This window comes from Phyllostomus discolor, chromosome 3 (assembly GCF_004126475.2).
Source record: "Phyllostomus discolor isolate MPI-MPIP mPhyDis1 chromosome 3, mPhyDis1.pri.v3, whole genome shotgun sequence".
In the NCBI taxonomy this organism is placed as follows: Eukaryota; Metazoa; Chordata; class Mammalia; order Chiroptera; family Phyllostomidae; genus Phyllostomus; species Phyllostomus discolor.
In genome coordinates, this window is record NC_040905.2 from 127,790,500 (window position 1) to 127,816,201 (window position 25,702).

General features: G+C 39.4%; 1 protein-coding gene across 2 annotated transcripts in view; it reads left to right on the forward strand.

Moving 5' to 3' along the window:
- The window catches only part of LOC114512563 (serine palmitoyltransferase 1), a 79,931-nt gene extending 57,932 nt beyond the window's left edge, over positions 1 to 21,999 (forward strand). The window contains exons 9-15 of one of the 2 annotated variants that reach the window (XM_028531493.2): positions 1,991 to 2,098; positions 4,214 to 4,309; positions 5,035 to 5,131; positions 6,504 to 6,558; positions 15,991 to 16,108; positions 19,110 to 19,183; positions 20,660 to 21,999. In XM_028531493.2, the coding sequence (XP_028387294.1) occupies positions 1,991 to 2,098; positions 4,214 to 4,309; positions 5,035 to 5,131; positions 6,504 to 6,558; positions 15,991 to 16,108; positions 19,110 to 19,183; positions 20,660 to 20,753 (642 nt within the window). In that variant the 3' untranslated portion in view covers positions 20,754 to 21,999. The remainder of the gene's footprint in view (positions 1 to 1,990; positions 2,099 to 4,213; positions 4,310 to 5,034; positions 5,132 to 6,503; positions 6,559 to 15,990; positions 16,109 to 19,109; positions 19,184 to 20,659) is intronic. The other variant, XM_036021431.1, reaches the window with a different exon arrangement.
- The last annotated feature ends 3,703 nt before the right edge of the window (positions 22,000 to 25,702 follow it).

The following is a 25,702-nucleotide window of genomic DNA, read 5'->3' on the forward strand; positions in this document are numbered from 1 at the left end:
ATTGAAATTTGAATCTGTGAGTCCATCCATCAAGTAAGGATTTAAAATAAGGGTTTTAGATCTTATTTTAAAAGATTTTCACTGTGTTTTGAGAAAATATATATACATTCTAAATAGTGAAAGAGATGTGTGTATTTTCTCTCCTTGTTTTCATGAGTGTCAAAGACTGATAGAAAAACAGCAGGTAGTGGGTCAAAAGATGGTAGAACAGCATTTTATAGGGGTACAACAGTAGGGCAGTAGCGTTGGACAAGTATACCATCAAGCAATGAAACAGCACCTTAAGTATAGGGACAGGTCAGGTGTATGGAAGTGCTGAGTATGGAGGAGTTACAGGGTACAAAATAGGTTTTGATTGTGGGGTTTCTCTTTTCTTTCATTGACCTGTGTACTTACATACCAGTTCTACCGTAATATTATTAAATATATTCTAAAACATGATTTTTAGAAACTATTTCTTTAATATTAATAGATGGAAAAGAGTCAGTGTTGAAAGATGTTATTCACCCTAAATGAGTTTATTCATTTTTAATTAAAATCCAGCAAAAAGCTCTGTACCGCCACGCCAGATTTGATACTGATTAGCAAGATTAGCCAATAAAATCTTGATGATTAAAAAATAAATTACCTGAGACTTGTGATACCAGACATCAGCCACCTGAAACTTTTTGTGCATTATTTCTATAGTTTCAGTGGGAAAAAATCTTAAAATTAAACCTTTAGTAATTAAGATGCTGACACAAGAAAAGATACATGAGTCATGGGAATATTTGTGAGGTCATCTTCTTGTGCCATATGTATAAAGTTTAGAGGTTGATAATCATTGTGTTTTAAGTTCATTGTGAAACTGATCACGTGCATATCATATGGGGTAATTAAACATTAGGGGGCAAAACCTATACACAATCATGTGTATGTTCAGCTTCCCAGTGTGTAAACGAAAATATAAATTACATTAAATACTTAGAAAAACATAGATAAATATGCATCTGAACCTATCTTTGATGAGAAAGGACTTTCCTATAAACCTAAAAAGGTAAAGGGAAAAACACAGTGAAAGTGTTTTCTGCATTAAAAAAATGCCACAGAGCCAAATTAAGACACAGTGCCACTGAGGAAAGAGCATGTACATTTCCCAGAAGTTTTGTATGATCAGACCAGTATTTAACAGATAGATTACATGTCTGTGCTCATAATGTCTTAGCACTTACTTTAAAAATTGGCATCGTGCTATATGTATTATTGAGTTAGGGTGGACACTTTAGGGCTTCTAAAGTACCATCGATTTTTGTTATTCATGGTACTTATGTTTTAGGAACATACTGCAAATACTGAATTACAGCATTTTGAACTATTACTTCCAGACAGACAGTGTTAGTTTTCTGCATGCCTCTAGTTACAACATTTTCATCAGTCATTCAGTACATGACCTCATTTTATATGTGTTTCTCTTTAAAGACACCCTATTTAATTGATACCGTTGATTCATTCACATTGAACTCACAGCCAAAAGTGCTGTAATTCCTGCCTGAATGAAGCTTATCTAACACATATTTTCTCTGTGAGGCATATCACTGCCTTCTTACACATAAGAACACCAGACAGCACTTCAGCACAATGCTTGAGATCGTTTTAAACAAGATCACCAACAAAAACTACAAAATGCAAAAAAGTGGCAATGAATAGGCTGTGAGGACACTTGCTTAATGTATGACCTGAAGCAGTCACTTGTTTAACTGAGCTGGAATATGCAGATCAGGGAACTCAGAGTTTTCATTCCTCTGCCCTTGTGCCCTGAGTATTGATTCAGGAGCCACAGATAAATTTCAGCAAGTGGACAGATTCACAGATAAGAATCTACCTATACTGAGGAGCAACTGGAAATGGTGTTTTGCTCTTTTCATTTAAGGTTAATTTTGTTCTTACTGGGGTGTTGTGTTTGCTGTCACTAATCATTAGAATTGTAAAGTTATGTTTTATTAACACATAGGTTAAATTAAAATACAAATATAAAGCCAGGATCTTTCTAGAAGAAAGCCTTTCATTTGGAGTCCTGGGGGAGCATGGCCGAGGAGTCACTGAACACTTTGGAATCAATGTAAGTTCTCCTTTTTTGGAACATTCTCTCATATAGGAAGTATGCTTTTCCATCCTGCTGAGCAGGTTCATGGGCACAGACAGCACCCCTCGTGGATGTACAGGGCCATGCCACTGGTGTCTGTCACTTTATCAGCCCAAGGAGGCCATACTGGGTCAGCCAAACTAGCCGGCCTATCTTCTATCAGAACTGTCAACTCAGAGTGGTTTATCATAGAATTTGTGTTATGTTTACACAGTAGAATTGGACCCTGGATTTCAGTGTTTCTTTAGAAACAGTAACAATTTCCTAAGTGGTCCTTTAGAAAGTATTGCTCTGCCTGGTGTAGCTCAGTGGATTGAGCATGGGCCTGTGAGCCAAAGGGTTGCTGGTTAGATTCCTAGTCAGGGCACATGCGAGGGTTATAGGCCAGGCCCCCAATAGGGGGCCAGCAAGAGGCAACCACACATTGATGTTTCTCTCCCTCTCTTTCTCCTTCCTTTCCCCTCTTTCTAAAAAAAAAAAAAAACATAAAATCTTTAAAAATATGTATCTGTCATAGCAGTGAAATGATGTTCTTTTAATATTTAAAGTTCTGACACATAAACATATAAACATCACTGGCACAGATTCTGCAAAGCCCTCCAAAGTCCCAGACAACTAAAGTCAGTTTATCATGTTTTCTTTTGTAAAGGAAAGTGAGCCCCAGTTGCCACTAGTCTTAGTGGCTTGTGCTCCTGGAGCCTCAGGGAGGAACTAGTCAGCCCATCTGCAGAACCTGTCTTCATCCCCCACTATGTATAGTCAAGTTGAAGGAAGCTTTTCCCCAAATCCTATGCGTAAAAGTTTTGCAACCTGTGTTAACAAGTTGAACTGTAAAAGATAAAATCACCTTAGGTTAGAGAAGTTAGATTGACATAGGCTCCTCAAAGACAAACCAACATTTGACAGTTACATGCACTGAGGAATCAAGGATAAAATGGAAACATAATTCAAGTAAACGTTACGGAATGAAAATTTTAGAGAAGGGAAAAAAGCACTATCTAATGTCAGGGCGTGAGTAAGAGTACAGATTATATGAGCCTTATTTGGATCCTTAGTCAAACAAGTACTGTTTTAAAAAAAAGCTTTATGAGAAAAATATTTAAACACTGAATATTTGATGTTAAGGAATTTTTCATTTTTTAGGTGTGGTAATAGTTTTATGATTATATTTTTGAAAGAGTCTATATCTTTGAGAAATGTACACTGAAATATTTAAAGATGAAACCATATGAAGTCTGAGATTTACTCCAAAGAAATGATGAGGATAATAGGGGCTATTTGTGGAATGAGATTGTCCATCAGTTGCTAAAGGAATCTGGGTGATAGGATACTTTCTCCTATTCTACTTTTGTATATGTTTAAATTTTTTTACAATAAAAGGATTTTTTAAAAAAATGAGAGTATATAGATTTTCTTGTTAGATCTGAGGAACATCTTAAAAAAACAACAGATGTGATCTGACCAGTCATTATTATGGCCATTGGTGAGTAATTATTGAATGGTTACTGCGTAGCCAGAATAAAACTTGATTCTGGGGGCTGGAACAGAAGGTGAGGATCAAAAGAATACTTAAATTGTATTCTTTTTAGAAGCCCAGGTAGAACTCAGAAGCCCATGCGATACATTAGGATCATCCACTGTGCAATTCATCCAGTTTGGTCACAGTCAATTACCATGTATGGTTTCATTTTTGGAAAGGTGAAAGTTAAATGGAATATAGGAACAAAGTACTTAAAGTTCCGGTTTTTATTTACCTCAATGACCTTTTGTGAGGAAAGCCAGGAAATTATTTTATTTTGTACCTGTGAATATTTTTAGTATCAAACAGCTTTGGGTTTCATATTCTTGTAATTTATCTCTCTCTTCCCCGTTGTGTATAAATCGTTAATGCATGATGAAATGGGAAAAAGGTGGGCTTTGAAACATCAGTCCTTTTAACAACAGATTTTGTGTGGTGTACCCTCTGTTTTCATTGAAATAGTTCATAGAACCCAGATGTTGACATGATTAGTGCAGAAATTTTAACTCCAGACTTGACATTGGTTTGTTTTTAATTGAGGAATAATTGCTACCCCCTGTCTTTTCTGACAGATCGACGATATTGATCTTATCAGTGCCAACATGGAGAATTCACTTGCTTCTATTGGGGGTTTCTGCTGTGGCAGGTCTTTCGTAATTGACCATCAGGTACGTTCTTTTTAAAAGCAAAAGTGGCGGCTGAAACTCATTGCTCCATTTGTCATCTCAAAATGTAACTTTATCAAAATTTCATTCACAATCACACAGTTTTTTAAAGACTTTTTTATTGATTGATTTGAGAGAGAGAGAGGAAGAGAGAAAGAGAGAAATTTCCATTTGTTGTTCCACTTATTTATGTATCCATTGATTGCTGCTTCTGTGTGCCCTGAACACAAGTTAAACACAAGCTTGGTGCATCAGGACAGTGCTGTAACCAACTGAGCTACCTGGCCAGAGCCTAATCACCAATTTTTATTTAAAAGGATCACTCAAAATACTTACATTTAGAAATTAGCTCCCTTTAATTTTTTTTTTAAATTCTCACCCAAGGATATGTTTATTGATTTGGAGAGCGGATGGGGGCCGGGGAGAGAGAGAAACATTGATGTGAGAAACTTTGAATGGTTGCCTCCCATACACACCCAGGGAGGGAACCTGTCTCTGAGGAATTGAGCCCATAACCTTTCGGCATATGGGATGGACACTCTAACCAACTGAACCACCTGGCCAGGACAAAATTACCTCTCTTTTTTTAAAAAAAGTCTTGTATTACATGCCTGGATCTTACTACCTCACAATTTGTATATATTGTTAAGTCAGTGATGGCAGAAATTTGGTACCTTTAGACTTTTTAGCCAAAAAAATAGGTTTTTAACTTGTTTGTTTCTTCTCAGAGACTTTCTGGCCAAGGGTACTGCTTTTCAGCTTCGTTGCCTCCCCTTTTAGCTGCTGCTGCAATCGAAGCCCTCAACATCATGGAAGAGAATCCAGGTATAACCTTCAGACCCAGGAAGTCAGACTTTGCAAGTTGTATGAGCCATGTTCCTGGTATATTTTTTGGAGGAATTAACTAGAGAAAATGATTTATCAGACAGAGCTCTGGCTCTGAATTTCATTACCAGGTATTTATAGAAAGAACGGCAGTGAAGCAGTTGTTGCTGCATCAGGGACTGCATGTAGAGCTTCTCTCCTGTTCCCAGATCTAGAGCCAAAGCACTTGTTCCCTTGGTGGGTAGAGGCACCGAGAGGAGGAAGGGTCAGCTCTGGGCCAGTTGTCCTTTGTTTTATCATCTTTGGAGAAATTAGTTGAAGTGTGCTAATAATTTTTGTTATATAGTTTTATAATTGTTTTCTAGTTTCTCCCTCAGCCTTTGAATTATCAGTTGGTATGTAGTTTACCAACTATTAAAGCTTACTTAACTGGAGAAATCGACTAAATTTCAAATGTGGCTTTGGGTGTGATCATGCCTCCTCACCAAAGTGTAGAACAGAATTTGAAAAATAGGCATTACCTGGTATCTCTGAATTTTAAATCTAAATTTCTAAATTTTCATCTCTGGTTTTAACTCAGAATCAGGAAATGTGAGTATTTCTCTGTGTCTCTTTGAGTGCATTCATATGCCTGCTCAGTAGATGACCTGGCCCTCCCACCTCCTGCTCAGACATTTTAGTTTTTGAGTTTTCCTGGAGAAAGGGGAAAATATATGTGAAAAGATCAGAAACATTACTTAATTACATACAGTCTCTATTTTTTACAAAATTGTTTGGGCTCTAGAAATAAAATATAGTTGTGCCCTTTTATTCTTAGCCAGGTTATTTAATAGAATTTTGATAAGAACAACAGTCATCAGTCATCGTTTTAATGTAGAAAACGTCATCCCAGATTTTTGCTGAAAGTGGGGTGAAAAGGTGTCAGGATGAACTAAGGATGAAAGCTTGGGCCTCCGGAGGGGTTTCTGACTATCTGTGTGCTGTTAGCATGTAGAAGGATTTGTAGCATTTTAAATTGATGAAATTGAACTGGATCTTTAAAAATATTTTTAGATTAGTAGTATCAAAGTTTCCAAATACGTAGTTGATCCTTGGACAACACGGATTTGAACGCCATAGGTCCACTTGTATATACTGTTTTCAATCTGTGGTTGGAAGTTCACTGAGCTGTCATCTTGTATAGGTGACGAATATCTGCAGATTTTGGTATTCCCACCAAAGACCAAGGGACAACTTAAGTTTCTGAGAAGTCAAAAGTTATATGTGGATTCTCCATGCACAAATTATGTGTGCATGGAGAGGGGGTTAGCACCCTTAACCCTAGCACTGTTCAAGGGTCATCTGTACTCTTGACTCTATTTTTTTCACTCAGGTATTTTTGCAGTGTTGAAGGAAAAGTGCAAACGAATTCATAAAGCTTTACAAGGGTAAGTTTTATATGTTTTCAACCAACTTAACGTTCATCTGCACCACATTAAAACACTTAATGAAAAATTTTGAATGTCATCTCTTTGGTGCTGGGTACATTTGATAGGCTTGGGTCATTTTGACAATTGCAACTAAGAAATCAAAAACTCAGTTAACTTACATTTGTCTGTATGAAACCATGGTATCCATTGTGTTGTTATTTTAAAGAATCATGATTGTTTTTCTAAAAATGATACAAGCTCATTAATAAAATATAGCAATATACAAGATAAAAATAGGTAACTGTAACAATTAAAAGTAAAAAATAAAAAACAATAAAAATAAAAAGTACTTGAACAGCAATTAAAATTTTAAAAAGAAAAAGAAAAAAAAACCAAATAACTCAATGTGCTACTACCAGAAATAACCAGCATTAATATTGGAGAATCTCTCCACATATGTATAAATAAAAGGATATAACTATATGCTATGTAATTAGATTACAATGTATTCATACTATCCAAATTCCTTTTTAGAAAATTAAAGTTAATATAAGAAAAAGAAACAAGTGAAATTGAAAAGAACCTTATGAGTAGTTTATTTGTTTTAACAACACAAGAGTACTTTAACATTCTTCTGCTAGAGTTGAGATAAAAATAGTTTGGTCCTATTTTCAGGCAGATTTCTGTTCTTATAGAAAATATCTCACATTGCCCAGGGTGTTTCTTTTTTGCTTTTTTTAAGGTGAAACAAGCCATTTGGTGATGATAGGTCTCCCTCTATTGCCAGATATGGAAACTAGAAATTTTTCTAAAAGACAGGGACAGTTAAAAAATGAGCAGATCACAGCTGTTCCCGATAAAGTAGGGGCAGAAATAATTAAAGTTCTGGGTGTGTCTACCTTATAGTAACAAAAGTTCTTGCATGATTTATGATCGAGAGATATTATTTATATTGGTTCCAGTTACATTGGTTGATGAAATATTAATACCAACACAGGCCAGCACATTGGAGTCACTGTAAATTCAGGAACATAACCCTTCATTCTGTCTGGCAGTATTATGGTGTTTATTTTGTAAGTCTGGTCTCCCACTTTTCCGAGCTCTTTCACACCTTTTCATCTCTCCAATATCCTTAACCCTCTGTCTAACTTCATCTATGTTTAGCTGACAACCGTGCCTCATACTGTCCCTTGGGAACTCCCTCATTTTTCCTAACACACCTGTGCACTTAACTGGTATCTGAACCTGTCTGATGTGTTACAGCCAAAGAAATATTCCTCCAACCATCACCCCTCTTCTTTCTAAAGACTAAGTGCTTTTGCTGTCCCTTTTCTTTTTCATCGGTCTTTCCCCTTCCTGAGTCATGTGATTAGCATTCAGGTACACTCTGCATATACATTCCTTTCCCTGACCCGCCTTTACCTCTAGCACTAGCTTGTATTCTGCTTCTCTTATGGCTCATCTTCCCCAGAGTTGTTAGAACTTTCTCCACACCTTTACCTCTCATTTACACTTGAAACTACTGAATCTGCCTGTGCTCTTGCACTTTACCCAGACTGTTCCTGTGGAGGTTACCAGTGACAGCCTTGTTGCTAAATCCAGCAGACCATTTTCAGAGCTCGTCTTACTTACCTTTTTCAGCACAGTTGATCACTGTCGTCCTTGCAGCACTCTTTCCTTGGATTCTGTTACTCCATACTGTGGTTTTCTTCTGCCTTTCTGAATGGCTTCATCTTGGTCTCCTTCAAAGCCTTTTCTTTAGCACCCTCCTCTTCAGGACTTAGTCCATGGCTCTTTTCTCTGTTACCTTCTTGGAGAATTTCATTCTTCCACCTCTGGAGCTTCAGATCATGGCATCTGCATGTGGGCAACTCACAAATTTGTATCTCCAATGTATCCCTCTCTGTAGGATTCCAGGTCTCACATCCAAAGGCTTACTTTTAGCATCTCTACTTAAAGGACTCTGTAGGCACCTCATACCAAACACACAGTAAGGCAAGTGTGGGAACACATCGCACAGGTATCTAGATATGTAGAGGGAACAGGAAACAAAACATCAAGGATGTCAGTGTGGCAAGAAGGGAGAACGGGCCAGGGCATGCCTTTGAAGTCCGTGACAAGAACCTGGCTCAAGTAGGAAGCCATGGCCTGGTTCTGAGCAAGAGTGGCATGACATGACTGAACTTACCTAGCAAAATCACTCTTATGTTGTGTGAAAAGATACATAATATACCTGGTGGCAAGTACAGAAGTAAGGAAACCCGTGAGGATATTGTGTGGTGCCTCCTGTGAAAGATGAAAGTGACTTCAACCTTCATAGTAGCAGAGGGTTTTAGATATATTTTGAAGGTGGTATTGCCAGAAGTTCATATTCAGGATGAGTGAGAAAGAGAAGATTCAAGTTTGATTTTAAGGTTTTTGGTCTGAGTAACTACAGTTGCTAATAAGTGAAATGGTTAGAACTGTTTGGGGAAGATTGTTTGTTGGGGAAGTTCAGTGTTGGATATATTAAGCTTGAAATGCTATCAGACACCCAGGAGAATGTAGCAGTTGGACATAAAGTTTGAAATTTAAGGGAGAAGACTGAGCTGGAGATAAATTGGGGGGGGGGTGTCTATTGCATATAAATAGTATTTCAAACATTTCAATGTGCAAAGTTCAGGGACCAGGCAATGAGACTGATAGAGGAATAGGCAATTCAGAAGAGTCTAGTGCCAAACAAGTGTAAGTAAGTCTGTGTGTCCTGTGCTGCTGCTGATAGATCAGATAAGAGCACTGAGAGTGGTTCCTTTGGTTTCATAATGTGGAGGCTATCGTACTTGATTCATAGTTGCAGGGAAGTAGTGGGTGCAAAATGCTTGATAGAACCAGGTTCAGGAGAAATCAGGAAGAGAGGCAATGGACACAGTTACATAGCTGTTTTGAGGAGTTTTGCTGTTAAGAGGAACAGAGAAATAGGATGCTGGCTGGAGAAATAAATGAGGTCAAGAGAGGGAGGTCTCGTTTATTTTAATACTAGTGTCATTAGTTTCTAAATATCCAGATACCACATCTTTTCTTCACTGGTTGGTCTCTCTCATACACCAGTTTCCTTCTTACTCTGATTGCGGTTTTCAGCTCTTTCTCCTTCATTGGTTATTTGCTCAGTCCTCTGACTGTGTTTGGTACTATCTCTGTTTTTATCACTATATAACCTTGGGCACATGTGCTGCCAAAGTGAGCCCAGTCACTGTGTAAGTTTTGGAATAAGTTCAAGTTCCACCAAAAATATTACTAGAATTTTCATTGTAATTGCATTTTTTTTTAAGAGGAGTTTGACTCTGACTTTGGTTTTTTGTTTTTTAAAGATTATATTTATTTATTTTTAGAGAGGGAAGGGAGGGAGGGGGAGAGAGAGAGAGAGAGAAACATCAACATCAATGTGCAGTTGCTGGGGGTCATGGCCTGCAACCCAGGCATGTACCCTGACTGGGAATTGAACCTGCAACACTTTGGTTCGCAGCCCGCGCTCAATCCACTGAGCTACACCAGCCAGGGTTTAATTGTAATTGCATTTAATTTTCTGATTAGTGTGGAGGGGATTAGTGTTCATGTACTTGAATTTTTCTTCATGTCCTAATCCTCCAGCCAGCATCCTGTTTCTCTTTTCCTTTTAACAGCAAAACTCTTCAAAAACAGTTATGTAACTGTGTCCAATCTCTCCCTTCCTGGTTTCTCCTGAACCTGCTCCTCATCAGGGCAATTTAAATTTTTCCCTAAGCTCTTGTATCTCTATGGGACCTTTAAGGGTAGTTTGTAGATATCCTGTAGATGCTATTGCTATTATGAATGGGGTTGTCTTTTCTCTTATATTTTCTAATTGTTGCTGATTTATAAGAATGTTACTGTTTTCTCTAAACTGATCCTACATTCAGGAGTCTATAATATCTTACTAATTCTAGTAGTTTGTTTCGTTCTGTTACAATGATATACATAGAAATCCTATAATCTGCAATAATATTTTTCTCTTAATTCTTAAGCATTTTAGGAGTTCTTTTTCTTCTTTTATTACATTGGTCTGGGTCTCTAATACTCTATTGAACGATAGCAGTGATACCAGACATCCTTCTCTTATTCCCAATATGGAAGTGTTTATTAAGTGTAAAACATGAGCCCTGGCCCATGTGGCTCAGTAGTTTGAATAACAGCCTAAGAACCAAAGGGTCACTGGTTCAGTTCAGTCAGGGCACGTGTCTGGGTTGCCGCCCAAGTCCCTGGTTGTGGATATGTGAGAGGCAACCAGTTGATGTATCTCTCATATATCAATATTTCTCTCCTTCCCTTCCCATGTCTCTAAAAATAAATAACAGGGTTTTTTTTTCTTAATGTAAAACATATGATAGGTTTTGTGTAGGTGGCCTTTATCAAATGAGTCCTAGATTGGGGACTTTTTTTAAATTACAGATTTATCTCATGCTGAATTGCATTGGTATATTTTCTGATGTTAAGCCATCTTTGCATTTCTGACTAAATTCCTACTTGCTTACAATATAATTTTCAACACTATTTTTTTCTTTTTAAATATATTGATTATGCTATTTCAGTTGTCCCGTTACCCCCTTTCACTCCCCTCTACCCTGCACACCCTCTCCCACCCACATCCCCCCCTTTTAGTTCATGTCCTTGTGTCATAAGTTCTTTAGCTTCTACATAACCCATACTATTCTTACCCTCCCCCTATTTTCTACCTACCATCTATGCTACTTATTCTGCATACCTTTTCCCCCTCTCTCCTCCCATTCCCCTGTTGCTAACCCTCCATGTGATCTCCATTTCTGTGAGTCTGTTCCTGTTCTAGTTGTTTGCTTAGCTTCTTTTTGTTTTGTTTTAGGTGTGGTTGTTAATAATTGTGAGTTTGCTGTCATTTTACTACACATGTTTTTTATCTTCTTTTCCTTAGATGAGTCCCTTTAACATTTCATAAAATAAGGGCTTGGTGATGATGAACTCCTTTAACTTGACCTTATCTGAAGAGCACTTTATCTGCCCTTCCATTCTAAATGAAAGCTTTGCTGGATAAAGCAATCTTGGATGTAGGTCCTTGCCTTTCCTGACTTGGAATACTTCTTTCCACTCCCTTCTTGCCTTAAGGTCTCTTTTGAGAAATCAGCTGACAGTCTGATGGAAACTCCTTTGTAGGTAACTGTCCCCTTTTTCTTGCTGCTTCTAGGATTCTCTCCTTAATTGTAATCTTGGCTAATGTAATTATGATGTGCCTTGGTGTGTTCCTCCTTGGGTCCAACTTCCCTGGGACTCTGAGCTTCCTGGACTTCCTGGAAGTCTATTTCCTTTGTTAGAATGGAGAAGTTCTCCTTTATTATTTGTTCAAATAAGTTTTCCACTTGTTCTCTTCCTCTTCACCTTCTGGTACCCCTTTGATTCAGATGTTGGAGTGTTTAAAGATGCACTGGAGGTTCCTAAGCTTCTCCTCATTTTTTTGAATTCTCATTTCTCCACTCTTTTCTGTTTGGTTGTTTCTTTCTTCCTTCTGGTCCACTCTATTGTTTTGAGTCCCAGTTTCCTTCCCATCACTATTGGTTCCCTGTGCATTTTCCTTCATTTCTCTTATAGTAGCCTGCATTTGTTCATCTAATTTGTGACCAAAATCAACCAATTCTGTGAGCATCCTGATCACCAGTGCTTTGAACTGTGCATTTTATAGGTTGGCTATCTCTCAGTTGCTTAAAAGTACTGGTTGTGAGGCTTTCAATTCTGTTTGAGCCACCTTTCCCCCTCACCCTTTGGTGTGGTTGTGCCTGTTATGTATGAGGGGTGGAGCCTTAGGTGTTCACCAGGGCGGGGTACCCCAGTTGCTGGGTTATGACTTTGTATGTGGGGGCGGGGTCCAAGAGGGAACAGTGGTGCTTGCTCCATTCTCTGTTGGACCTCAGTCCCTTCCCCCACTTCCTCCAAGCAAACTGGGCCCCTCTGGTGCCACTTCTCATGTGGGTGAGCTTGTGCACTCCGTGGGACTTTCCAAGGACCTCTCCTGTGAGACTGGGAGTCTCTCCCTGCACCTGAACTCCCACAGGTATTTTCAATCAGTGTCCCGAGGCTCTACTTTCCAGCGCTGGGATCCCGGTTTGCGCACAGTGTCTTGCTTCACAATTGCAGCCTGTCTGGGTCTGCCATTTGCCACCCCTCAGCCGGGGTTTACCAGCTGCCGCTTGCACGCTCTGGGTCCGCCCTCTGTGGTCTTGAGCGCCCCAGATGCCTTACATGCACCCGGCCCCAGTGCTCTCTGCTCTCCATGCCTCAACCCACGCCTGGCTGCCCGACTCCACCCCTCCTATGGGTTTGGATGGATGGGTCTATTTTAACCTCTTGGTTGTCCGACTTCCATACAGTTCAGTTTTCTGTCAGTTCTGGTTGTTATTATGTTTCTAAATTGTTGTTGTCCCTATCTTGGTTGTGCTAGGAGGCACAGTGTGTCTACCTATGCCTCCATCTTGGCCGGAAGTCATTTTCAACACTACTACTAAATGCAGTTAGCTTATATTTTAATTTGAATTTTTATATCTGTACTTATAATTTATTTTTTTGTAAATTCTTTTTATTATTATTTTATTTATTTGTTTTTAGAGAGGGGGAAGGGAGGAAGAAAGGGAGAGACATTAATGTGTGCCTGGCTCCCAGATGCCCCTACTGGGGACTCAGCCCACAAACCAGGCATGTGCCCTGACTGGGAATTGACCTAGTGACCCTTTGATTTGCAGGCCAGCGCTTAATCCACTGAACCACACCAGCCAGGGCTCCATACTTATAATTTAAGTGGTCCTATAATCTTTTTTATACCAACCTTGTGTAACCTAGGAATCAGCATTTTGATAGCCTCAGTCAATGATTGAGCAGTTTTTCCACACTTCCTGCTTTCTGGAGCCATTGTGTGTGACAAGGCTTAATTGTTGTCTTTTCAGAATTGGGTAGGATGCCCAGCCTTTTAAGTTTCTCTAGGTTCAGGGCCTTCCATAGGTATTGTTTGTGATTATCTCTCCTTGGCTATATTATTTCCCTTTTAAATTTTGTGTTCCTTTCTTTTGCATTTTTATGATAATCTTCCCAGAATTTTGCCAAGCTCTTTATTTTTAAATTTAATTTTGGTTTTTTAATCATACTTCTTTCATTTTATTTCTCATTTTTCTACTTTGATTGAATTTGTTCTTACTCCAACTTCTTACATTTAGGTTATTGGTTTTATTTCTTATTTTCCAATAGATTTCTGAAAGAAAAATAAAATCAAAGGCAGTGTTTTCAGTGTTTACCTCTAAGTAATTTTTTTTAGTCTCTTCTAATCAGTGACTTTCTTCTTTCTTCTCTGAGGTTGTGTTTGGAAGAAGTCAGAAGCCTGTGCTAGTTTGATTCCTTGCTGGAAACTTGAGGAGTCCCTAGATTCTAGCAGATTGTTATTTGTGTCCAGCTTCCTCCCTGACTGGCAGCACATGCTGGAGGCCACATCTAAACTGTTGATTGCTCTGTTCCTGGGGCCTAGCCCAGTACTTATCTAGTATTTACCTATTTGGGTAAAATAATATGCCTTTCAAAATTTTTATTTAAAAAGTATTGTAGGCCCTGCAACACAGCTTTTGAGTTTCTGAACTCAAGATATAATTTTGTGTCCATTTGGTTTTAATTACATTTTCATCTGACATTCAGTCATGGCAGCCAGAAAAAGGGCGTTTTGTTTCCTTCCTTCTCCCACCAGCCTGCCTCACCCACTGTGTGAGATCAGCCCATTTGATGGAAGCACAGGTTCAGTTGGGCTGTAGGTACCTTGTATGTGTTAAGAAAAATCTGAGCCATTTAATTGATATGAAATGCTATTTGAAAAGCAATTTTAAAAATTCTCCCCTGAGAGTACATGATGTAAAGACAATTGGTACTTTTTTGTGTACAAGTTTAGCACATTCAGAGTTCACATAGGATATGGGTTTTTAAAAAGCATGTTCTTTTGCTCCTACATTAGTAAAGAAAACTAATCTAGAAGGTTGTCCCACCTTTCAGAAGCCCTGATTCTAAGATTCCATGATTCAAATTTGTAGTCTAATTTATTGAGAGATCACAGCATGGTGTGTGGCATTTAAAGAAAGAAGACATGCCCTGACCACTGTGGCTCAGTTGGTTGGGTGTTGTCCCACAAAGCAAAGGGTGGCAGGTTCAATTCCCCATCAGGGTACATGCCCATACCTAAGTTCTGTCCTGGTCAGGGCGTGGTTGGGCCATATGTGAGAGGCAACCGATCTATGTTTCTCGCTTTGCCATTTCTTTCCCTCTCTTTCTCCCTCCCTTCCCTTCTCTCTAGAATCAAATAAGTAAATTTTTTTGAAAAGAAAGAAAGGAGACACAGTTCAATAATGTGCAATGGTTGCTTGAAAGTCAGGTGATGTTTGCTTCCAGCACCTCCCATGCTACTTGGCATGTGGTAGACATTCAGTAAAAGTTTGTGGAGCCCTAAACAATATGTGAGGAATCATGTATGCTCCCACATGCTTTATTTTGAAGGGAGAACAGATCTTTCTAGGAGAAACAACCTAAATGAAAGCAACCCAAAATGTTTAGCCTAATTTCAAGAAACATGTATTACCATTTGTGTTCTAGGTCAAACATCCTTAAATATCTTTCTCCCTGAGAAGCAGCAGATTTCTGTGCTATTAATTCTAAGAAAGAAGAAAAGTATTAACTCAAGTAAAATTTAAAATTAAACATACAAATAAGAAGTAAACTTTTCAATCTAAACATATTGCTGGTAGTTGAATTACAACATTTTAAATGTCAGGTTACTTATATAATTTATAAGATAAGGTACAGACCAGACTTAGATAACAAGCAAGGAAACAGTTGTAGTAAGTAGTCTCTGAAGTGAAGGAAACAAACAGCAAGTACAGAAAATAATGGTGCAGACCCTTCCCTAGAGTGGGTGATGAGGGAACCCCTGCGAGTGACACTGGGGCTGAGACCAGATGTGTCTGGTGCTAACAGCAATGGGAGGATGGAAGAGAGCAGATGGGGAGAGGAAACAATAAGGTAGAAGCCTAGGGACTGATGGCCTACAAGGAGCCCAAGGAGGAGAGGCCTCCTGAGCCCGGGTAGGTGAAGGAGCAGGAGCATAAACTTGGTGGGAGACTGGAGGTGATTCCTGTGCTTTCTGTGACATGTGATCCAGAGGTGTCCACCGGATGGGCACCTTCCTCCCAGCCCTGCTCACAGAAACAGCATGAGGGGTCCTGGACTGGGAGCACTGCTGAGAGCATGCATCTTACTTTTATCAGAATTGGAATCCACCACAGGATGGTTTCTTGTAACAGTCACAGGTTTCTGTCACATTCTTTAATGCAGACTGTAAAATTATTTGTGTGGAGGTATCTGAGCCTGGAAGGGAGCTGAGTTGTAATATGTGTGTTTTTCCTTCTTCAGTATTTCTGGTTTAAAAGTGGTCGGGGAGACACTGTCTCCAGCTTTTCACCTGCAGCTACAAGAGAGCACTGGGTCACGAGAAAGGGATGTTAAACTACTTCAGGAAATTGTAAATCAAGTAAGTATCCAGTTATTTGAGTTATTCTCCTTTACCACCCTCCCCTGAACCCAAGCAATTTTTTTTATGTCGTTTGTAAGAAAGCCATCTTTGCCCCAGCGGTGGTATACAGTGGAAGTTGCTGGTCACCCCTCTCATGAAATTGCTTCAATGCCCAGTTGAATCTGTAGCACATGTTGATAGAAACAGTTCATCCCATTGGGTCCATTTTCAACCTGCATTGAAGATGTAGTGTTCCATACCACATTTTATTAAAATATAAAGTACACTTTGCTTCTACTCTGAATAACCTTCCAGAAAGCCCTTTTGCTTACCATTTACAAAGCCAGGATTTCTTACATGTATATGGGGACAGTGTTGTTTGTAATGACCACACACAACACTGGACAGCTACCTGTCAGGATAAACCCCCAACATAGCTCAGAAACAGGCCATAATAATCTTGTAACCAAAAAGGAAGGAAGGATCTGAAAGTCAGCTTACTACCAATTGTAACTCAGTTCTTAGCCAAGAAATGCTCGCTGGGGAAGACTACTTGCCCTTTTCTGTTCAGCAGAGCTGTGTCTCCTGGAGTCCTCCCTCCTCATTTTCCATCATGCTGCTGCTCCTCCTCCTAAGAAATGTCCAGTGGCCCTGCAGCTTCATGACAGTTCGTGTCTTGTACTTAAATCTGAAATACATCTCGTGTGTATTTAAGAATGAAAATGGGCTACACTCTGCTTCCTTGACCTAATTGTTCCTGTTAATGTTTTCTTCTGGAGGTTCCTCTCCGAGTGCCCGCTGCTCAGCAGCAGGGAAATTGTGAGGGCTGCTGTCTTTTGTTTCTTTGCCTGGCTGTGGCTCATGGAGGTCCACAGCTGTGTGGCTTGCCTGCAGTCACACAGCTGCTTGGTATGAAGACCGCAGTGTGAAGCTAGCCTCTAGCTTCATAGCTTGTTTCAAGTGTCCTGTGTTCTACGATATGTGAACACATAGTCTGGACTAATAGATTCCTGACATCATCATATAATTCATGGCCTTCTGGAGTCAGTCCTCTTAAAAAAATATATATTACCAAACCCAGAATGTAAAATTCCAATTAAGGAAACATGTCAGATTATGAATGCTTGGGCTGGAGTGACTTTCACCTTGCTGAGTGAGGAAATGTCACAGATGTCCCCTCAGGTCCAGCTTTGCAAATGTGAAAAAAGACTAGCTGTTTTAAAGGGACAGACTCCCACCAACCACATTTACTGCCTTGGTGTTTTCATTGTAACGTGTCTTAAACATGTACAGACAGAAGGTAGAACATCGTCCTTGAGATTAGAGTTCTTATACAAATGTGATACTGAAACAAGTTTATAAATGAAACGAGCTGAAGGGACAAGTCAGGGAGTCACTTGAATCACATTGCCTTTCTGGACAGTGAATTTGTTTCCTGGATGGCCTGGTGGTATGACCAATGTGACTGCTGCAGAGCAGGCCCCTGAGGCTGTTCCCTATGTAGGAATTTGCATTGGCCCCGTCATTCTCTGAGTCTCCCCAGAGCCCCTCAGATGGTCCTCTGCACATGTTTGTGTGCAGGACGTGGGCCTCTCTAGGTGTCGGGGTGTCAGATCCTTGTTAAATCCACCTTTGTGTTTTGCTTACTGGACAGCAACAGTTTAGGTCTCACTACTATGTGCAGAAGAGAAACACAGAAGAGGACAAGTGAGTGAGATGACTCGATAGCTTGAGCTGGCCCCCGCTCAGCGTGGGTTGTGTTCAGGAAGTCACCTTGAGAGGTCAGTGAGCAGAGAACAGGTCCTATGGAGAGGGAACAGAACCCTGTCTGGAAAGCACATTGTGGGAAGGAAAAAGGAAGCTCTTAGCACTTCTGTGCAGTGTTACAGCTTCCATCTTCAAAGTCTTCTGTGCGCTCCTCTCCACTTTTCCTTTTCAGTATTTGAGGGAAATAAAAGATCATGGAACTGCAACTCTTGTCTAAGTCTTGTAGAACTGAGAGGTTTTGTCAGCTTGTTGAGTTGCTTGACAAAACACTGTTTTTACAAACTGAGTGAAGATTTATAATGTTCCGTAACTAGCCAGGGCTAGAGACAGGCAGTGTGTGTGTCTTCAGGAGGAGTAAGTTTTTGTGGGCATAGCTCCAGGCTGAGACACAGCACAAACCTGTCCTCACTGCCCAGCTTCTACCCTTTCCAGTGGAAACCCTGCCTGGCAGCTCACACAGGGTCCCACTCCCAGCATAGGGAATGGCTGTCCTCTTCTCTTGTAAATTGGTTCTTTTGTAAAAATATGATTCATATACTACAGAAGTCACCCTTTCAAATTATGCAATTGAGTGGTTTTCATATATTTTCAAGGTTGTGCAACCATCACTAATTCCAAAACGTTTTCATCACCCCAAAAAAACCCACTATAACTACTTGATCTGATTTTTATACTTTCTTTATTTTGATAGAGAATGTTTTAAGTTTTTAAAAATGTCAGCAGGTGATTAAGGCATGGGAAAGCTGTGCACAAATATGTGGCAGCAGACCCTTCTGTGCCTGGTAGCACCTGGCCAAATGTAGCAGACAGGAATCGGAGGCACCGCTAGTGTTTGGAGTAGGAGCAGTTTCTGTCTGAAACATTCTACTGCCATTATTCTTAAGTCCAGCTCTTGGTTAGTATATAGAGCTTTGGTGATACTGGTCCCCTGTGTTGTAACTCAGCTATGTCTAAAATAACTATTAGCTACCGGTGGCTATTTAAATTACATTGAACTAAAGCTCAGTCTCCTAGTGGCACTAGCCATACCTTAAAGCACCTGATTGGCACATGCGCTCATGGCTACTATAGTGCACAGTCCAACAGCACTGCCCTCAATTGCATTATGCTGTGTCAATTACATCTTCCAGCAGTTATTATTGGACAAATGAATTAAAACTACTGTGTAGAATAGCATTTAAAGGTACCTTCCTGTTTTAAGTACCACAGTGTCCGAAGTCCTGGTTTGAATGTATTTCTTTTCTTCCTGCAGTGCATGAACAGAAGCATTGCATTAACTCAGGCACGCTACTTGGAGAAAGAAGAGAAGTGCCTCCCTCCTCCAAGGTTGGTGCATTAAAGTGTGAACTTTTGTTTTCCTACCCTAAAACCTGTATGAAATGTATCATGTCTTGAAGTTCTTTAAAAGGCTATTAACAGGGCAAGGAAAAATGTTTATCATTAAAATATCAGCTCTTGTCTGTTCTTAAACTAGATGTTTTCCAATTTTAACTGAAAAGCCCCAAAAGACTCATAGTACCCTCTTACTTGACTGAAAAGTGTCTGAGATTCTAAGAACAAACTGAGACAGTAGAAGTTTCCATCAGCAAATACCTTCCACACCCCTCAGAGCACACACTGTGCCAGCAGTTTCTGCCATGAGGACACTGCCTCTGGCTGGAGTACCGTGGGGCACTCGATCCCACAAACCCTTACATAACATTCAGGGAAAACAGCAGTGGCAGGAAATCACAAGGATCAGGAAGCCCTACGTGGGATGCACCTAGATTCATGATTTAACAGAACATCTGATCCTGCCCTCCACATACTGACAGTGTAGTTTAAGGAGGGAGACACCTGAGGCATGTCATGGCAGGGGTCAGTGAGGTCACAGAGAAATAGGCCATGGTTTGTCTGGCCAGGGAGGGACTCAGATTTCTGAGAGAGACTAATGAGTAAGCTGAGCTCAGAAAATTGAATACGTAAGGCACCTGGTGGGCATTGTGGCCTTCTGGTAGGGAGTAGGGTATGCCGTGGCATGGCCACCTATAGGCGTGTGTGGGAGCCAGAGCACAAGCTTGAAAAGGCAGCAGTGAGAGGGAGCGTGGAGAAGGCCCAGGACAACCTAGGAGTGAGTGGGAGTCAGCGCTGTGCAGACACGGGCTGGGCTGGGGTTCTGGAAGACCCCTCTGGCATCAGTTCAAAACACCCTACAGATCCTGCCCTCTCATTTCTTGCTGTACCCAGGAAAGATGTGATTTAGTGTGTTGAGGACAGAGGCCATCTTGGCTTTATGCTCTGGGCTCCATGCCCAGCACTGCAACTCAATAGATGTGTCCAGAGAATGAAGCAGATGTTTGCAGACAGAGGTAGAATTGACTTGAGGAGCCAGTATTTGTCTTTACTTTTCTGCAGACTTGAAAACGTCTGCCTTGCCTCAAAGTATTATAGCACTTCCTCATGACTTACTAAATTACAAATGTGAGCAAGCAGACAGTTTACTCATTTGAGAAATTGAAATTCTCACCTCAGACCTAGTGCTGCTTGAGGCAGTAGGTTATTTGAAAAGCCAGTTTGCTGGCGTACCCGGGCAGAGCCCTACTGGAGGCGACTTCAAGTAGACGCACACACAGTTCAGGCAGGGCAACAAGCTTCTGTGAATGGCCTGATAGGAAATGTCTTCATTCTGCAGGACATAGGGCCCTGTTCCCACCCCTTACCCTGCATCATAGCAAGAAAGCAGCTGTGACAGCAGGTCAGCTGCTGGGCGGGCTGTGTTCCAAGAGCTTTTTCACAAAACAGATGTCTGTTATTATCTCTCAGCATTAGGATTGTGGTCACAGTGGAACAAACAGAAGCGGAACTGGAGAAAGCAGCATCCACAATCAAGGAGGTGGCCCAGGCTGTCCTGCTATAGTCTGTTTCAGGGCCTGGTGGCCACCTCATGATACATAGAGGTCCCAGTGCTGCTGGGAGGGAGTGTCAAAAGATCCTTCACATACCTGACACTGCTATTGCAGCTGCAGTGGGTGTGAGCTTGGTGTATGACCACGAGCCAGATGCTGGTTATTTCTATAAAGAAAACATCTTGAAGCCCAGGAACTGATCTTTTTTAAAGGAAAACTATTGACAGCATATAACTGGTATTCAAATTGTACTGTGTCTTTAGTACTATTTAAATGTTTAAATGTTTTATTATAGCAGTAGTTTATATTCTTTTTTGTTGTCATTGTTTAAAAATGGAGCTTCAATTTATCTTTTATCCCTTCTACTAGTGCAGATTATCTAAGCACTCTTTAAGACTTCATAGAAAAATGTCTACAACATGTATGTATTCCTGAAGATCTAATTCACCTCTGTCTTTTCCAGTCTTCACCCTGTGAAGCTCAATGGTGGCTAACATATAAAGAAACACTTCTTGTGCAGTTATCATAAACTTTTCATTCTATTTGAATCCTAGAATTTTTATAAACACTTAATACTGCTGTTACACCATTTTGGACAGCTTATTTTGAACATCTCTAACCAGAAAATAGTCATACTACTTCCTAAGTGGACAGTAACTTAAATCAGATATTATTTTATTTTAATAGAATATACCTTTCCATTTATTATATGTAGACCTAATCTGTTTTAGGAAGAGGGTTATTATGATCATGCTGAAATATAAATTATGTCCTAGCTACTTTAGAAAACCTTGAATGTATTCCTTTTTTGTATAGTGGGTTTGCCTAGGGACATGTAACTACAGACTTTTTATAAGCTAAGGGAAATGAGAAGTTTTTTTCTTTTCAGCTTATTAATTCCAAATATTCAAAAATGATGCAGAGTATTAAAAAATATTTAAGCTGTACTTCAGCTGTTTTTTTTCCTTAGCAAACCAAGTTAGGTGGTGTCAATGTTTGTGATGTTCCACATGTGTTGCATAAATATTACACCATTATTTTTTTCTCTTACTAAAGGTAAAGGAATGATATTGTAAAAAATATCATTTTTATAATTTATGTTCACGATCTTTTTAAATAACACATTTTTTAATATTTGGTTTCAGTTTTGCTTGAGGTATTACATACATAAGTGCCTTGTGATTGCTGCTGCTGCTTAAAGGATGAATCGGTATTTGTTTGTTTTTCATGAAAATAAATCTACATTGCTAATGATGACTCTGCTTGCATGTGTAATATATTCAACATACTAGCCCCTTGATTTTTTTTTTTTTAAAGATTTTATTTATTTATTTTTTTTAGAGAGGGAAGGGAGAGAGAGAGAGAGAGAGAGAAACATCAATGTGCAGTTGCTGGGGGTTATGGCCTGCAACCCAGGCATGTACCCTGGCTGGGAATCGAACCTGGGACACTTTGGTTCCCAGCCCGTGCTCAATCCACTGAGCTACGCCAGCCAGGGCCCGAATTTTTTTTTTTTTTTTTTTTTTAAGATTTTTATTTTTAGCTCTGGCTGGCATAGCTCAGTGGATTGAGCACGGGCTGCGAACCAAAGTGTCGCAGGTTCGATTCCCAGTCAGGGTACATGCCTGGGTTGCAGGACATGACTCCCAGCAACCGCACATTGATGTTTCTCTCTCTCTATCTATCTCCCTCCCTTCCCTCTCTAAAAATAAATAAATAAAATCTTTTAAAAAAAAAAAAGCGTAGCCATCTGATTAAGGTTGAGGATATTTAAAAAAAAAAAAGATTTTTATTTTTAGAGAGAGGGGGAAGGAGAGAGAAAAGGAAACAAATACCAATGTGTGGTTGCCTCTAGTGTGCCCCCTACTGGGGACCTGGCCCACAACTCAGGCATGTGCCCTGGCTGGGAACCAAACCAGTAACCCTTTGATTTGCAGGCCTGTGTGCATTCCACTAAACCACACCAGCCAGGGCTTGATTTTATGTTTTTTACAAATCTAGGATGGCATTTTTGTGGGGGTTGGGAGGGTTAGAAAATACCAATTTCTGAATACTTTATTTCACTGTATAGTAGTACAATATCTGAGATTTCCTAAGTTCCTACTAATTTAAGCCTTGGCCACATAGAACTACACAAATACCAGAACCATGATGTTAGAAAGGATGAGGGTTACAACTTTTTGCCTTGGCCACATAGAACTACACAAATACCAGAACCATGATGTTAGAAAGGATGAGGGTTACAACTTTTCAACTACTTTATACTTTCTAAGTCAAAGTTGCAGCATCTAGATTTTATTGCTACTTTTGAAAAGTGTAAATTCCTTTTACAATAATTTTTCAAAAGATGGTGGAACACACATTATTTAACTTCAGTCCTTGAAAAACACCAACATTTTAAACAAAAATAACATCTATTAAAACTGTAGAGTAGATTACAGGAACAAATTTGGAGGACACATGGACAAAAACCAGGGGTGGGGGGTAATGGGGGGAAGGGGGGAGGGTTGGGTAGAGGGGCTGGAACGGGAGTAGGGGGGAGAAAACTGTACTTGAACAATGATTGAAATAAAAAAAGACTGTAGAGTAACCACAATCCGATAATGTACAGCACCAAAAATATCAGCTAAACATAATGCTAAGAAGAAATAGTCCTCTCAGGTCTGATGCAGATTACAAATTTCTCTTAGAAACATAAGGTTCTGCAGAGCTCGTAATGATCTCTGTTGAGAAAGGCAATGACTACGGCGAACAACATTTGTAACATTGGGAACCCATTTCCACTCTGCACAGTTGCCCACAAGGGATGAAGGAGCCATGTGACTGCTCTCTTTCTGTTGTCGGCAGTGAGAGTAGAGTCCAACTCAGGAAAAGTTGGCTTTGAGGCAAGTGAGGACACTAACTGGACCATGTACTTTTCCTTTATGTTCTTTACTATCTGTAATATGCCATCAGTTGTAAAATGCATTTCAATGTCACAGAGGTAATGTGGATGGGTAAAGTACATCCTAAAATCTATGAATTAAGACAATAATAATCTGATATGTAGGCCTGATGCCATCTTTCCTTGTGGACCTAAAACCTTAGTCCCAGAAATAACTTTAGTCCCAGAGATGTTTGAGGATATTTCCATGTGATATTATGATGATATTAAATAAAACTATCCATAACCTACACCTATAGTATGGATTATGTTGTACAGAATACATAAAACTTTATTTTCCTACTACTGTCTGATAAACAGAATGGTCTGGGAGGCTTAAGGATGATGGAACAGAAAAAATACATAATAATTCATCTCAACAGCAGTATACAAAGCAAAACAAAAGTGAAGCAGCATTTTTTAAAAATGCAAGGCAAAAATGAGTGTAAGTCAAGGACTTTATAACCAGAAAGCTGTCTTTCAAGTATCAAGTTTAGCAAAACAATTTAAAATTAGTGCTCAATACTGTGTCCGTGAGCACAGTTCCATCAAATCAAGAAATAATGGGAAACTTCAAAAGAACAAATATGAGTGATGAATATATTTAATTAGATATAAGACTAAAGATCAGACAAGTAGAAGAATATATAAATTTTAACATACTCTGATAAGCGATACTAATAAAATATTGGAGGAAAGGGAAGAGGGAAAACTTCAGAATGAGCTTTCTGTATAGGTATGAGAGACAAACCTATACTCAGTGGCTCAAAAAAGCTAAACATAAAGAAAAATGGAAATAGAAAGCCAAAACAGTATTCCCGATGTGACGAGGTAGAATTCAAGCCAATAGACATTAAGCATGTAATGCTAAAGGGCACAGTTTAAAATGATAGAACAATTACAAATAATCTTACACTAAATATCACAACCCAAACTCAGCATATACTATATACTAGGGAGAGATTCAAGGGAAACTAGAAATACACTAAAGAATAGGAGGTTTGAACTTTTAGTACAAAAAAAGTCAAGTGGGAAAAAACTAAGGACTGTAGATGACCTAAGGAATATAATATAGATAGTATAGCAATGTCAAATTTTATAACTGGATGCTAGAAAATAAGCTTATTCCCAAACACACACGGAATTTCAGAATTAAAAATCCATGAATTAATTTCATGGATTACAAGGTTTGCAGAGAAATAAAGTGTGGCTCACACTCTTAACTGGATGCTAGAAAATAAGCTTATTCCCAAACATACATGGAATTTCAGAATTAAAAATCCATGAATTAATTTCATGGATTACAAGGTTTGCAGAGAAATAAAGTGTGGCTCACACTCTTGTGAAGTGTGGAGCAAGAAGCAGCCAATAGAAACTATCTTGTTCATCCCCACATGATGCATTTAGCAAAGATTTTAAGGCTGTTGCTACAGGTACATCAAAGTATAGGAAACCATGTTTATAAAATTATGACAATAATGAATCAGTAGGTAACTTCAAAGAGAATTATTTTAAGAGTAACATGGAAATCCTGTAGTTGAAAAATAAGAAAACAAAACCCACTAAGAGGGACACCACAGAGGATCAGTAACTTCAAGATAGATGAGTAGCAAACAACCAACCTGAAGAAGAGAGAACATAATGATTGAAGAAAAATGACTAGAGAGAGCCTCAGACACCTGTGCAGCCATATCAAGCATCCCAGCATATTTGTATGGGAGGGGCAGAAGAGAAGAAGAAAAAAGAAAGGGACAAAAAATATACTGGAAGAAATGTTCAAAAACTTACCATATTTTATTTTAAAAAATGAATTTACACATTCAAAAATTTCAGTTTTTAAAGATTGCAGCAGGATAAGTGGGAGTGGAGCCCACTTTTCTGGCTAGAACCCCTAGCTGACTGACGAACAGAGTGAATGGCCAGTGGAATCCCAGCTAATACGAAGTTTGGGGGCCAAAAATTGTAGAGGACATTGAAAAATAGATGGTAAAGAGATTGCATTGGGATGGTAAGTTCCCTGGGATGTGCTCAGGTACC